The 15,000-nt window shown below is 45.0% G+C and overlaps 1 protein-coding gene across 1 annotated transcript in view; it reads left to right on the plus strand.

Annotated features, from left to right (window-relative positions):
• The window catches only part of acbd6 (acyl-CoA binding domain containing 6), a 36,852-nt gene that overhangs the window by 11,418 nt on the left and 10,434 nt on the right, over positions 1 to 15,000 (plus strand). Inside the window, exons 5-6 of the mRNA XM_080769457.1 lie at positions 1,272 to 1,377; positions 4,773 to 4,862. Coding sequence (XP_080625583.1) covers positions 1,272 to 1,377; positions 4,773 to 4,862 — 196 coding nt within the window. The remainder of the gene's footprint in view (positions 1 to 1,271; positions 1,378 to 4,772; positions 4,863 to 15,000) is intronic.

The raw sequence follows: 15,000 nt of genomic DNA on the forward strand, positions 1-15,000 counted from the left end.
CCAGATAGATTTCAGCCGTCACATTTATTAACGTCAGGACGAAATTAAGGAAGGATCAGCTGTTTGCGATCACTTTATAAATGCCGTGGCGATGTGGGTGTACTACGAAACCTGCACTCGAATCTGTGGCAGATTTTACACTCGATTGATAAATGAGGGCCATAGAGTGTAAAAGCACTGGCTTACAACAGTGTACAGGTAATTCGCCATCATCAGATGCTGCAGCAGGGTATTAATTCTCTTCACTTATCTTTACACAGACAGACAAATTATAGGCCTCATGTGCATCTATTCGGCAAGGAAGTGAAACCAAAGTCTGTTCAATCAGGCGCCATCTTAGCAATGGTAACACCTGACAGAAGTTCTGACTAACAACTTACAAGCTATCTCTTAGAAATCTAAAGTAACCTCTAAAATTCTGACCTGTAACATTATTTCAGGTGTAGGAACATTGGCATGCGCCATCTACCAACTCATGACACATGTACAGTACAAGTTTACAGTATGATTGATAGGTTTCTTTCACAGGTGCGCCTGATCAGCCAGTTCCGCCAACGGTTTCATCTTACGTTGTTGGTGCCGTTATCTTCCAAACTTTAGAAAATGGTGATCAACGTACTGTCTGTGGTAAAACAAAGGCTGAGGACCGGAGGCACCGGGCCATTGAAGTGGGACTGGTGGTGATGATGACAGTACCATCCGTAGTAGTGGCTGATAGGCCGGTGGTTTGGCCTGAGGGGAAATAGCCTTGGGAATGACTGATCCCTCCCTGGGTAGAGAGGTGGTAGTGTGGAGTTTCTGTCAGACAATAGAGCATTAAATTCAATTAATCTGAACGGCCAGCACAGCAAAGCGGAGGGAAGGACATAAAACTCTAAATGAGATTTATCCCATCCACCCCCCCCCCCCCACACCGCCACTGCTCATTCACCCCAATACCCCTGCACCCGGCCTCACCCCTGGTGCTCATCCCTGCCCTGCCAGGAATGCCAGGAGGTGATTAGAGAGAGGGATGTAATCAGAGCTGGGGCAGTTGTGTGTAAGGTGTGTGCGTGCGTGCGTGTTTGAGGCTGGGGGTTGGGGCTCGTCCACAGGCTGAGTGTGAGAAAGGGAGTGTCTATGTTGTCTTGCATGTTTGTGTATTTTCCTTTCAACTGGTGTGGTGTTCAACAGGGCCTGTTGGCAAACACCTGATGTATACTGTATGCACACATGGAGGGAGAAAAGAAAACACATCTTATAGGCTAATTCTTTGTCTCTCTTTCACGCAGTGAAGAAGATAGGAACATCTTTGACTACTGCAGAGAAAATAATATCGACCACATCAGCAAGGCCATCAATTCCCAGACAGTGGACGTCAATGCTAAAGACGAAGAGGTAACGTTGGGGGGGAATCCAAAACTTCTGATATTTTTGGACCGAGATGTTTATGGCTAATTCTGCTTGAGTAGCTTCTTACCGTAACAACTTCCTTTAATTCACTTTAATTGCCGCAACATAATAGCTTTACACAGGTGAGAATATATATAAAAAAACAAGGGGGAATTCACCGGGGCTGGTTTGTGGTTTTTCAGTCATTACAAGTACCGTAATCATTATATAGCAGTATTATATTATAGTAATAGGCTATACTGGACGTATAATTTGTTTGTCTAAAAACATTCTAAGCCAGTGGGGCCCGGGGACCTCCAGAGGTCCTTGAGGTGTTCCAGGGGGTCCCAAGCAAAATGTGTAAATACAGCATCAAAATAATTTCTAAACTCTTTATCCATATTGGTGGTCAAAATCTTGAAAGTGTCCGTTTTGAAAATCTTAACACAAGTCTGCTCTTCTCGGGCAAAACATTTTCAGAATGGTGGTCCGCAGCCAAATACAATTTGGGGGTCCTTTGGCACGAAAAAGTATCTATTCTTTTCTTCAGCTGTGTCTCCTCACAGCCATTTTTTTAGACGAGGAGCCAGTTGCTGGACGAGTCAAAGGCTAGAGATGGTTTGTCCACTATATACTACTGCCTTGTCAATGTTGTTCTGCTGTGCAGCATGAACACCAGCAGAGGGCAGTGGTGAAGTTCCACATCAGCAAGTAGCATTGTCTAGTTTCACAGTTAAACCCATTTAGGACTGAGACCAGATTCTACAAATGTCTTCTGAAATCATGTCGGTGGTTCTCAAAGTTTTTCATGTCAACGACCCTAAAAACTATAATGTTTGGCCGCCGACCCCATCTGAAGATATGTTGTTCCAGGGACCCCCCCAGAAGCAAAGACTTTAGTTAAAAAACTCTGAAAGAATATATATTCAAAGATTTGTGCCACATTTTCATGAATTAAAAAAAATAGCAGATCTACAAGCTCATATTTTTCAATAGCTAAAGTATAACATAATGCTTAAAACACCTAAATGGATTCCCGTCCTGGTCAACCCATTCTGGGCGGGAACCCCTTTTGTTGTTTTAACCATTATTTTAAACTGTATCTGTTGAAAAATAGCAGATCTACAAGCTACGAGCTTGTAGATCTGCCAATTGTTTTTTAATCGTTAAAATGTGGCGCAAATCTTTGAATATATTCTTTCACAATGAACATTTTAACTCATATTTTTGCTTCTGGGGGGTCCCTGAAACTACATATTTGCAGATGGGGGTCTGCGGCCAAACTCTGATAAATCTGGGGGTCCTTGACATGAAAAAGGTTGAGCACCACTGACTGACTGATTGGGCGAGAGAAAAACACAGAAAAGTAGAAAAGAAACAAAAGTGTGTATTTCTCACAGAAAGTGTGTGTGTGTGTGTGTGTGTGTGTGTGTGTGTGTGTGTGTGTGTGTGTGTGTGTGTGTGTGTGTGTGTGTGTGTGTGTGTGTGTGTGTGTGTGTGTGTGTGTGTGTGTGTGTGTGTGTGTGTGTGTGTGTGTGTGTGTGTGTGTGCGTGCGTGCGTGCGTGCGTGCGTGCGTGCGTGCGTGCGTGCGTGCGTGTGTGTGTTACTTTGGCCAGCTGCTGGTCGGAGCCTGTCTTTCATGGCTGCTTGTAGCCGCTAATCTCTAAATAAATAAACTTGCAACTTAAGAGACGAGAGCTGCCTCTGTCCATCACAATAGAATAGTAGTTTGAATTCCGCCTACTAGAAATAACAGAATGGAACATTTTGGTCTAAAGAGCAGAGCTTAACGTTTGTAACCTGTAGCTTAACATTCCAGAATAGAATAGCTTTTTCAGCCTCTAAATCAAGAGAGCGGCTTCCTGCAGAAGCTGAAGTAGTGTCCAAGAACGGAAACTTTCCGTCATAAGCCTCACAGTGCTCGATAATTAGGGATGCACCGAATATTCGGACACTGAAACTATTCGGCTGAAAATGGTAAAACCGAATAGTCCAAAAAAATGCGGTTACCTTTCGTAACATACTGTTTTGTTGTGGTGACACTAAATGTACCGCAATGGTACAAAAGCTGGTAAAAAAATTAATGATATATAATATAAATCATATTCGGTATTCGTTTTTTAGCCAACTGTTTCCTATAATCGGTATTCGGTTTCTGCCAATAATTTCCCATCCGGTTCATCCCTGTGAAATATTGTTCTTCATCTCAGATAAGCCCCCTAATCACTGAAGCAGACAGATAGGCCTCATTTAAAAGTCAGTGCTAGTGTTGATTTTGTTGACTAAAGCTATGATGAAAAATGTTGGTCGACTAGCTACCTTTTTTCACTCACAGAAACTAACACTGAAGCTCTGTTAGATATATTCCAAGTTTGTTCTGGTCTGTGATGAAAATGTCAGCAGCAACAGGAGCACACCTGGAGTCGAGCAAGAGAGGGAGAGAGAGAGAGAGAACTTACAGAGAAGTGAACCTATTGGTATTCTGGCTTGCCTCATAAATATCCATTCTAACATGCAGCCATGGTGATCAATATGATTTAAGCAACAGAATAGGACTTAGGGAGTTTGCTTTACCTAATTGGCCTCACTGAAAAATGAGCTTGTGTGGTTTTATTAGAACAAGGAGCTTGGAGCTAAGGCGGGATGGGAGGTGTGTGCGGGAAGGGAGGTGTGTGTGTGTGTGTGTGTGTGTGTGTGTGTGTGTGTGTGTGTGTGTGTGTGTGTGTGTGTGTGTGTGTGGCTGTGTGCGCGTGCATGTGTGTGTTGGAGGTGGAGAGAGAGAGAGGGAAGGTAGGTGGTTTGCTGATCAAGAGGCTAGTACTCTCGTTTTGTCCAGAGTCTCCCATCAATCAAGCCCTAAAGACTGTGTGCCAGTTTCTGCAATTTGTCCTGGAGCTCCTGGTCTACTGTATGCCTGACCACCACCAGCCTTCCCCTGCACACACACACACACACACACACACACACACACACACACGCACACACACAGAGCTGCTGGCCCCAGCTCATTCTGTCAGCAGCTCGTTATGGAGCTGAGGTCTGAAGGCTCTGAGTTCTGAATTGTACTGCATAATTTATTTTTTCGGGAGGCTGAGAAACTGATTGAAGTCAAGTGAACTTTGTGGACCAGGAGTTTCCTTTTCTGTGTGATAGGTTGTGTTAGAGGAAGGACGGTGTTCTTTCTATTATCCTGGGGAATATATCGGATAGACACACACACACACACACACACACACACACACACACACACACACACACACACACACACACACACACACACACACACGTACTGTAGTGTACTCAAAACCGACAAGTGCAATCAATTCATATTCACATTTCAGTTGAAATGTTTCGCTTCCCCTGGTAATAATTTGATGTGACCGTTTCCTTTTGCGTATAGGGCCGGGCCCTCCTGCACTGGGCTTGTGACAGAGGACATAAGGAGCTGGTGTCTCTATTGCTGCAGAACAAAGCTGACATCAACAGTCAGGTGAGCATCATCTCTCCGCTTCTCCCTTTCCACTACACAGACACCTGCTCACTCACCCAGCTGGAGTTACAGACAGACTAGGCACAGACAGTGGTGAGTTCTACACCATCCCCAGTGCCCGTCTTTGCACTCTCAGGAGGTCAACTTTAATTCACTTTGTGGCACAGATAAATCCCCCAGAGCTTTAACCCGCAGAGTTAGTAGGTAGCTAGCTAGCGCCTTGTTTAGCCTCCCATGTTCAGCCGCACCCAGGCGACTTTGGCTTTGTCGGTAAGCTGGCTCAGCTGTGCATCGGCGAAATTAATACTGTGTTCGCCCTGTGGCACGGTACTGTGCAGTCGCCGGGCAGCACACAGAGGTTTTAACTGTAGGGCCCAATCAATTGGAAGTAATCAGGCAAATTGTTTTACATTACACAACCCACATAATCAGGACATTTCGCAAATGACTCTCTCTTTTGTGGTCATGTGTGGTCCTTTTGTTGTGTGTGCTGTCAGGAAGGGGGGATGAATTTCTGGAAGGATGGCTCATAAAGACCACACAGTGGGCTAGCTAAGCTAACTGTGAAACACTTTGCACATGATATACAGCTTTATCAGGCTCGTGACAATAGAGGGGGAATGGTGTCGAGGTTGAACAGATCCTTTTGGAAAGCAAGGTCTTTATACAGTCATGTATCTAACATTAAAATATGAATGAGTCTCCCTTTATGTCAGGAGACGTCAAGGAACATTTGAATTTGTCCAGGGCCTCATATACAGTAGGATAGCTGATTGTCACTACGTTTCCCTTCATGCCTCAAATACTTTGTTTTAATTTCTCTCCTCATTCCATGATCAGAGGTTATAGAAAGATATGACCCATTGTGTTTTCTATCGTTAGTCTTTCCCTATACCTAAATGTCTCTTAGTGGCATCATGGAAAGGATAAAATCATGTTATTTAGGCTATTTGAGTACATTTCCACTTGAATAAATCACAGTTTAATCACCTCTCCACCTGCCTCTTGCCCAGGTGTCTGAGGTGTCTAGCCAGATGCCTGAGGTTAAATCTGAATATTCAGGCACCCAGGCTTGTGCAGCAGAGCTAATATGTAGAAGCAGATTTATGAGGTGGTGTGTGGGTGGCTGAGAAGAAAATATAGCTAACTAAATCATACTGCACTGTCCCACTGCCAAATTATCCCACTATGTTAATCTCCCAGAACGATGTACATTATGCTCATTAGAACCTGTTATTTTAGTTTTGTAGCCATGTTGCACTGATATTGTTTATATTGTGAGGCAACGGCTTGAATAAGAGAAAGAAATATATTTGTTTTGTTACCCTTCAACAGAATATTGCTTTCCCAGTGTGAGCGTTTTTGTTTTTGTGAGAAAAAGTATATGGGCTGTTTGCAGGCAGTCGGAGGGCCTCGTAATCTCTCTTGACCTCTACTAACTGCTGAGCGACGGGTAAATAAAGATCAAACATGATTTACGCTTAATTTGTTGATTAAAAAAGGCGGAGGACTTAAGTAAAAAAAAAAAAAAAAAGTATTATTTGCTCGGCGGTAGAGGAAAATCGTTTGAAATTAATCAACTGATTGTTTTAGAAAACTGTTCCGAACCCCTGGTAACCTGCATTAGCGCTGGTTTGATAGATAATCCTGGCTGAAACAATAGGTAGCTGTGTATTTGAATACCCAGATCAGAACTCCACCACCTGTCAATGGCAGTGGTAGAAACCCCCCACCCCCCCCCCTCACCGCAAGCACTGCTACATGTGGACCCCCACTCACCATATCACTGCTCCCTCAGCTAATACGGCCAGAGAAAGTGGGGCAAATGAAGCTGGAGCAAGTGCTTTGTAGTGTGTAAATGAAGAGGATGAAGTCAGCCTTGGCAAAACGGACCTACTTTCTGATCATGGAATCTATGTAAGCCCATTAACTAGACATTAGATTAGGTTTAGGAGGTTTTTGGTACATTCTCTAGAAATTGCATCATATGAAGACCAATAAATGATCTAACCTACGACATTTGGAAATTCAAAATGCAGCCATTCAGAATGCGGATATTTTTCAAAAGAACGAAAAGGATTACATTGATAATGGGTAGCGATTGTGCCAGGAAATGCTGTGGTACTTTAGGTGTCACAACCTGCCCTAAAGCTTAGTTTTGTGTGTCCTCTCCCCCTGTGGTAATTATGTGTCCAGACTCCAGACACAGTAATCCAACCCCCACAGCTAAGTGGTGCGTACACACAAACACACAATTTTCCTTTTCAGGTAGAAATCCCTACCCATCCTCTCATCCTTCAGATTACTGTTTAAAACCAACATACCGCTTGGGTTACCATAGAAATATGCATTTATAGAAAGGCATGCCTAGTTCCAGGCACTTGGAGTTGAATTGGGGGGCTTATGGCAGAGGTGTCTCTAGGCCAGGGCTTCCTGTTGGTGTGAGTGTCAAGGATGGGCTAAGTGGGCTCTTACGATGTCAGCTTCGAAAGTGCGATCACAGAGAAGGTAAATGAACACTGCAAGGCACTGGCCTGATAATGAGGACAGACAGGTTAGCGCGTCACAAGCACAACGAGAGGACAAGAACAATGATGTGTATGGAGTGGAGGGCTCATGTGCATGCAATGCATGCATCTCCACCAGACGCTTGCATTTCACTTCGCCCCTTCGTTTCCATCCCCTCTGTCACCCCTCCCTCCATCCCTGTGTTTGTAAACTCCTCTCTCTTGCTCTGTATCTCACTCTCCCTCCTCTGTCTCCTCTCCTCTCCTCCCTCCTCTACTTTGTATTAAAACAACATGATCCATGAGGCGGGGTGGGCGACTCGCAGCACCGCTAATTCTAATTAATCCAGCGTGGTAGCGTGGCCACGCCGGGCCCCATGCGCTCCCAGTCTATCAGATAGAAATTCATAACTTAATTGAGGTCAGAGCCTCAAGCCGGCAGAACAAAAGTCTCCAGCCAGGACAGAGCATTCCCATGGGAACATCAATAGGCAGCCCAAACAAGGTCCAGAGGAGGCTAGAAAACACACACACACACACACACACACACACACACACACACACACTAGTAGGCTACTACACATACACATGTGGACCACAGAGCTCACAAATGTCTGCTTTGTGTGTCGCCGTCTGTGCGCTCATGTGCTTGCGTGCGTGTGTGTGTGACTGTGTGAGTGTGTGTGTGTGTGTGTGTGTGTGTGTGAGAGACTGAATGAGCTCGAAGGTGGAGTGGATTTGTGATTTTGTGATGCTGTAGTAGCCTACTTTTTCTATCCCAGGACACTCAATGATTTGTTATTGATGCGAGGTGGGATTCTGGGAGACGTAGCTTCAGTGCCATCCGTCTGTAGTTGTTTTTGGACCTGGACAGTGCAGGCGAGGTCGTATTGAACAGACTTGAACTCCTTCAGTGTGTGCACTCTGTGCAGGGAAGTGAAACTATCACCGATTGTTTTTCTCACGATCGGCCGATACTGATTTTGTCCGTAAGGGGAAAATTTGAATATTTCCAAAAAACGCGTCCAAACTGTTCCTGTGTGTGTGGGGAGGAAGGGGAGAATGTTTAGGCCCGTCACAAAGATGCAAAACAATATTGTACTACCGGTATATATCTGATTGACTTTTATACCTCTTAAAGGTATTAAAGATCGGTTTTCTCTAGATCGGGTAAATTGCAGATCACCGATCGAGTCATTTTGAGTGATCCAGATCGGCAGATCACCGATCGGTGGCCGATCAATCAGAGCACCTCTAATCCTGTCTCTCTGAACCTTGTTTTGCTGTCTCTCCACACATCTAAAATAAAGCAGAAAGTGACCGACAGAAAAATCTCTAAAATAAAGACAAGTATAGCTTCCCCCCCCCCCCCCCCCCCCCCCCCCCCAACACCACCATCTTCAAAATGAGAACATTTGCAAGACCCTCTATTGTTCTCATAATAATGATTCAACTATTAATGTTTGATGGAAAATACGTTTTCTTCTTTTTTGAAACTATATGGTGCCCGTTGGGCACTGGCCTACTTGGAACTAACTATACAAGTTGGAGTATATGCAGATGTCAGAACACTATTGTGATGTCAGAACAGGCCAGCTCCATATATGGAGATGTTGAGAGCCTGGGCAGGTGCCCTGTACAGTGCCCGGTCAGAGGCTTTTGTGCTGGTTCTGGACAAGCGACGATCCGACAGACTTGACGTGTGGTGGCGTGGAGTGGTGGTGTGTCAAATTTGAAGTCCGGGGGGCGAACGGTTCTCGAGTTATGTGGATTACAGACGCACGAACACACATACGTACACACAGAGACGTGGTGCATTTATAGTAGGATGTTACATTTCAGCGATTGCATAATTGTGATTTCACAATTAAAAAAAAATATTTTAATTGAATACTAAAGACCTTGTGTTTTCTACCTATTAAGCCATTTAGACCTGGGAACGATTCTAATGTCTTCTAAATCCTGACAGTTTTCTGAAAATCCCTATGTAGTTGTTCTCAAACTATTTCATGTCAAGGACCCCCAAAATTAAGAAATGTATTTGGCCGCCGACCCCCATCTGAAAATATGTTGTTCCAGGGACCCCCCCCCCCCCCAGAAGCAAAGATTTGAGTTGAAAACGTTCGCTCTGAAAGAATATATATTCAATGATTTGCGCCACATTTTCACGACTTTTCCAAAAATAGCAGACCTGCAAGCTTGTAGATCTGCTATTTTTCAATAGCTAAAGTATATCATAAAGCTAAAAAACACCAAAAGGGATCCCGCCCAAAATCTATCGCTCTCTCTCTGTATCACAGTCACAATTCTTCAATATAATGTTTTTAGTTTCTGTGTTTGGTTTTTCTTTCTTCCTGAGTTGACCTCCCCGTGATCCAGCACTCATGGCTTTCTCGTCTTTGTCCTCTACCTTGGTGTCAACTACTAGTGTGATTAAACGGGTAAACACGCATACATACACACATGTGCACACACACACACACACACACACACACACACACACACACACACACACACACACACACACACACAGGCAACAACAGCGGCTGATTGAAATTCTATGGTGGAGGCATTATTACACGTTTGTATCCCGCCCCTTTCCCAGCACTGCCTCCTATAACTAATGGATCAGTCACCCAAGTCATAACAAATATCCAATGGGATTCGTCATAATGTGTGTGTGTGTGTGTGTGTGTGTGTGTGTGTGTGTGTGTGTGTGTGTGTGTGTGTGTGTGTGTGTGTGTGTGTGTGTGTGTGTGTGTGTGTGTGTGTGGTATAGGTGTTGCCTAAGAGAGAGAAGGAAGCAGGATAGGACGTGTTATCAGTAAAATGAGGGATTCTGGGAGAAGGTATCCAAATACTAAAACATTCTCAGTGTAAAAATGTAACCTTACGGTTTAGAGATACATTTTGTAAACTCTCTGACTTAAGGGCCATCCACATCGAGCACTACAATTAGAGCATTCTCTCTCTCTCTCTCTCTCCATCCCCCCCCCCCCCCCCCACACACACACACACACTGTATATATCGTTCACCACTGACACTGACTTTATTATAGATCTGAACTCTGCCTCCCACTTAGAATATAGAGTTCTCAAATTATGCCCATGAGGGCCCAAAATGTATGCTAATTAGTCAGACTGAACCCCTGGGTTCCATGAAAAAATAAAATGGCCGTTTTCAAGATATTTTGACAATAATCTCTGGAACAGAAGGTCCAATCTGCTCAGTTCAAAGCTTGTTAGATGTGTGACTTTGAGGGCATTAAGCGCACAATGACACCTTTCTGGATTTTCGGGCCTAAAGGTATGGTAATTGTTGGTGCCTGCCCCATTAGGGCCATGCTGCTAGGGTCCTGATGAGAGTGCGTAAACACGATCACATCACACCCATCCTCCGCTCACTCCACTGGCTCCCCATCTCATTCATCACATCATACCCATCCTCCGCTCACTCCACTGGCTCCCCATCTCATTCACATCACACCCATCCTCCGCTCACTCCACTGGCTCCCCATCTCATTCACATCACACCCATCCTCCGCTCACTCCACTGGCTCCCCATCTCATTCACATCACACCCACTCCCCATCTCATTCACATCACACCCATCCTCCGCTCACTCCACTGGCTCCCCATCTCATTCACATCACACCCACTCCCCATCTCATTCACATCACACCCATCCTCCGCTCACTCCACTGGCTCCCCATCTCATTCACATCACACCCATCCTCCGCTCACTCCACTGGCTCCCCATCTCATTCATCACATCACACTAGTGCTGTCAGAACGAATTTCATAATATGAAAGAAATTCGAATATTAAAAAATATATATATATATTCGAAAGCTAAAATTGCCATTCGAATTTAATATTTAATATTTTTATTTTGTTTTATGTTATTTTATCCGCTCACTAAATGTATTGAGTAACGAATCTACCGCTGTGAAATCTCCCCGGCCGCTTCCACTGCATGTGAAAAGGTGCACGTCCGGTCACGTCGCAGAAGAGGTCATTGATTGGCTAACGTAGGGCCAGATTTCAGGGTAAGCCAATCAGAGACAGTCTACAGGGTGGGCGGGCTTACTGGCTGTTGTAAACAGTAACCCTTTTAATCACAGACACACAAACCCTTGTAACACATACATAGATACTAGTACTACACAGACAGAAATCGCCGGTAGAACGAAAATCATAATACAGTCTCACGACACAATTTTATTGCACATCTGTGCTTGCCTTTCATCCACGCTTCTATAGCCTTTTAAATCTCATTTCCCATCCATGGGCACAAGCAAAGTGATATCAGCATCTTCCACCCGATATGTGGTGTTGTTTCTGACGAGGGTAGCAACTAGTTAGCATGGGAGCTAACATTAGTTTAACTCTGGTCCATATCGTTAGAAGCCAAGGAGTCCTCCTTAATAACACTATGGTACACTACTTTCCATCCGTTCCCGATGCTGCGTTTACACGGGCAGACACAGACGAATGCTAATATCATTTGGAGCAGCTACTGTACACGTCTGTTTGCATCAACATGTTGCTGGCTTCACAATGAATGATAGACTTTATCGTTGCGTCTGCCCGTGTTTAATGGTCAGGGTTACACTGTCCACAGCAGGCAGACCTGTCAAAACTATGCACTTCTCAAAACTCACAAGACATGCCAGCCACGTGTATTATTATAGGCTAAATATGAGCTAAAATAAACAATGTAAATATTCGAATATTTTCGAAAATTACAAATAATGAAGCAATGAAATTCGAATTGGATTATAGAGGTGAACTGACAGCCCTACATCACACCCATCCTCCGCTCACTCCACTGGCTCCCCATCTCATTCCGGACTGAATACAAGATTTCCCTGCTAACCCACCAGTGCATCCACGGCAACGCCCCCCCCTGCCTCAAGGAACTTGTCACCCTTCAATCCTCAACCCGCTCCCTCCGCTCCTCAAACACCAACCTCCTCAAACCCACAAAGACCAACCTACGCACCAATGATGGGTGACCGGGCCTTCTGCTCGGTCACCCCCGAACTGGGGAACGCTCTCCCCGCCCACCTGAGAGCCCCACAGTCGGTAGACGCTTTTAAGAGAGGACTCAAAACTTGTTTGAAATGTTCCTGTTCTTTTAGATGTTTTTAGTGTGTGTATGCATCTGTATATCCGTACGTATAGTGCGTGCTTGTGTGCGAGCGCTCACGTCTCCACGTCTGCATCAGGCAGCTGGGCATAAATGCAGGGTGATAACAGCTACAGCAGCTGGGGTCACAGTCTCTCGGCTGCCTGCCACATATTAATACTGGTCTCTAAGACACTCCCACACCTCAGTGCTCGCATTAATACAGATATTTAAGAAGGCCAGCCCCGGCTTCCTCTTTTTAATAGGCCCAGTGACGGCCCAGCTGTAATTTATTGCTCTCCTGCATTTTCAAGCTTGAGGATGTGTCTCCGCCTGCCTGCCTGCCCTCCTCTCTGCCAGTATGTGTGTGTGCACTTAATGGCTTTGTATGCATCCTTTGCTGTGCATGTGCAGAGGTGGCACTATTTTCCTTTTCTTTTACACACAGTAAAATACTGTGTTAGTATAACTCTTCAGAGTGCTCAAATGTAATCAAATTGTAAGTGGATAAATGGACACTGAGGATTTTACTTAGCCCTTTGCAGGACAATTATTTACTAAATTCATAGATACCTAGTATATAGGATAGGATAGGATACCTACTCGCTTTCTGGATGGTTCCACAAAACCGTGTTTGTGTTTGGTTCATGTCTTTTTGAAGTTCACGGATGAAAATCCTGGTAGTTTCTTGCACTCTACATTAAATCAAACGGTAACATAGAGCAGAGATCCGACATTGTCCTACCCTGAGCAAGCATACATATCGCCAAATAATTCATATAAAATCATCTTTTGCCTGGAGAGAGCCACAGGGAATTGAACCGGGGACTCTCGACGCTGTCAGGCATGTGGCATCGTACCCCAACTACTCTGCTACAGGCACAGATACTACGAAAGATAGAGTAACGATAACGTACTGAAAATGTCGTTTAGGGACGTTTGGGGGAGAAGAATACTTAACATGTACATTTATTGAACATAGGAGGATTTAAACCACACCAGGGGACACGTGGAAAAATACTTTAAAGTCAACCAACTAAGCTTCCACATTTTCAACACTTTATACAGCGCACATGACCAACTCTCACAGGTTCATATGCGGTACGTTATGTGCAGCTCGATGGAAGCTGTCGCCGTGTAGTGTTAAAAGGCCCTTCCGGACCTCGATATAGTTATGAATCTGTAATACGAGCACTCAGAAAAGAGCCAATGACTTGACAGTAATAGTCGGGCGTAAAGAGCCATTCGAGCAGGTAACGGTCCTCTTAGCCATCATCAGCTGTTGTTTTGTTCTTATTGGGCACTCAGTGTGCGTTTGCCTACACTCAACTATTTGATTTCCATCGTTCTTAACCGTCCACATAAATTGTCGGAAGCATTAAAGCTGTCCTCGACCGCTTGCAGACGGACAGGGAGGAGGAGAAATAGAGAGAGTGAGCGTGGTGGATACAGACAGAGAAAGAGAGAGAGAGAGAGAGAAAGATGAGGAGAGAGAATAAACAAAGTAAGTGTTTTTCCTTCCATCAGTCTTTGGCGGTACTCAGCTTTATGAGTCCCTCACTCCAAATGCCTCAGCCCCACAGGCTCTGCCTGCCTGCCTTGGGCCATTGATTTTCATATTACACTCTTTTATGTATTTATTTATTTAATATATTTCTTTTTAAACATCATCGATGAGCCACGGGAGGACAGGCTGGACTCCGGGCGATGTTAATTTTCCCGTCTAACCCTCTCCCACTCTCCTCACTGATGACTTAATGGAGGCTAAGGTGTCCCATGGGAAAAAGCAAAGCCTGCATGGCGGGGGGAGGAGGGGAGGAGGGATGGGGGAGGGAGGGAGCTGCATGGGAAGCGGATAAAGTGAGACAATGAATGAGTGAATAGGAAGGAGACAGAAGTGAGAAAAATAAACAGGAGACCAGATACATTTAGAAAGAAATAGATTTTTAGAAAGATATTGATGAAGAAGTGTAGCTCGATTGGTAATGGTGATTTGGACTGGAGTGCTTAAGGTGCTTCTCCAATAATGTTTGCTCGTGCTGTCACTGGCCTGTCCCACACAGTAATATTCTCACTGTTCATTTGTCATTGTGTCACAAAGAGGAATGTAACCAAATGGACCATTATGGGAGTTGACTGTGGACTGCACAAGGTGCTGTAAGACGAGAGTTTTGGGACAGGACGCCCTGTGCTGTAGCACTATACAGCCTTGCAAGGCAAGGGGGGTCGGGCCGGGCACCTGAAGGACGCTTCCTGTGTGCAGAGGGGTGCAGGGCGGTGAGTGTGGCGTCAGGCTAATTTGCCCGTGGGTGGCGCGGCTCACACACGCTGAGTGGCAGGCAAGGTTAACTCTCCCTGCTCAGAGAGGGGACCCCAGATTCAATTAGGGCTGGCCCCTGTCTGCTGATCCTTTTAACACTGGGACCTCCCCAGCACACGCACGTATGCACATGCACGGCACGCACGCACGCGCTTCCATGAGAGAGAGAGGTACACATAA

The sequence above is a fragment of the Protomyctophum bolini genome (assembly GCF_963924005.1).
Source record: "Protomyctophum bolini genome assembly, chromosome: 8".
Taxonomy (NCBI): Eukaryota; Metazoa; Chordata; class Actinopteri; order Myctophiformes; family Myctophidae; genus Protomyctophum; species Protomyctophum bolini.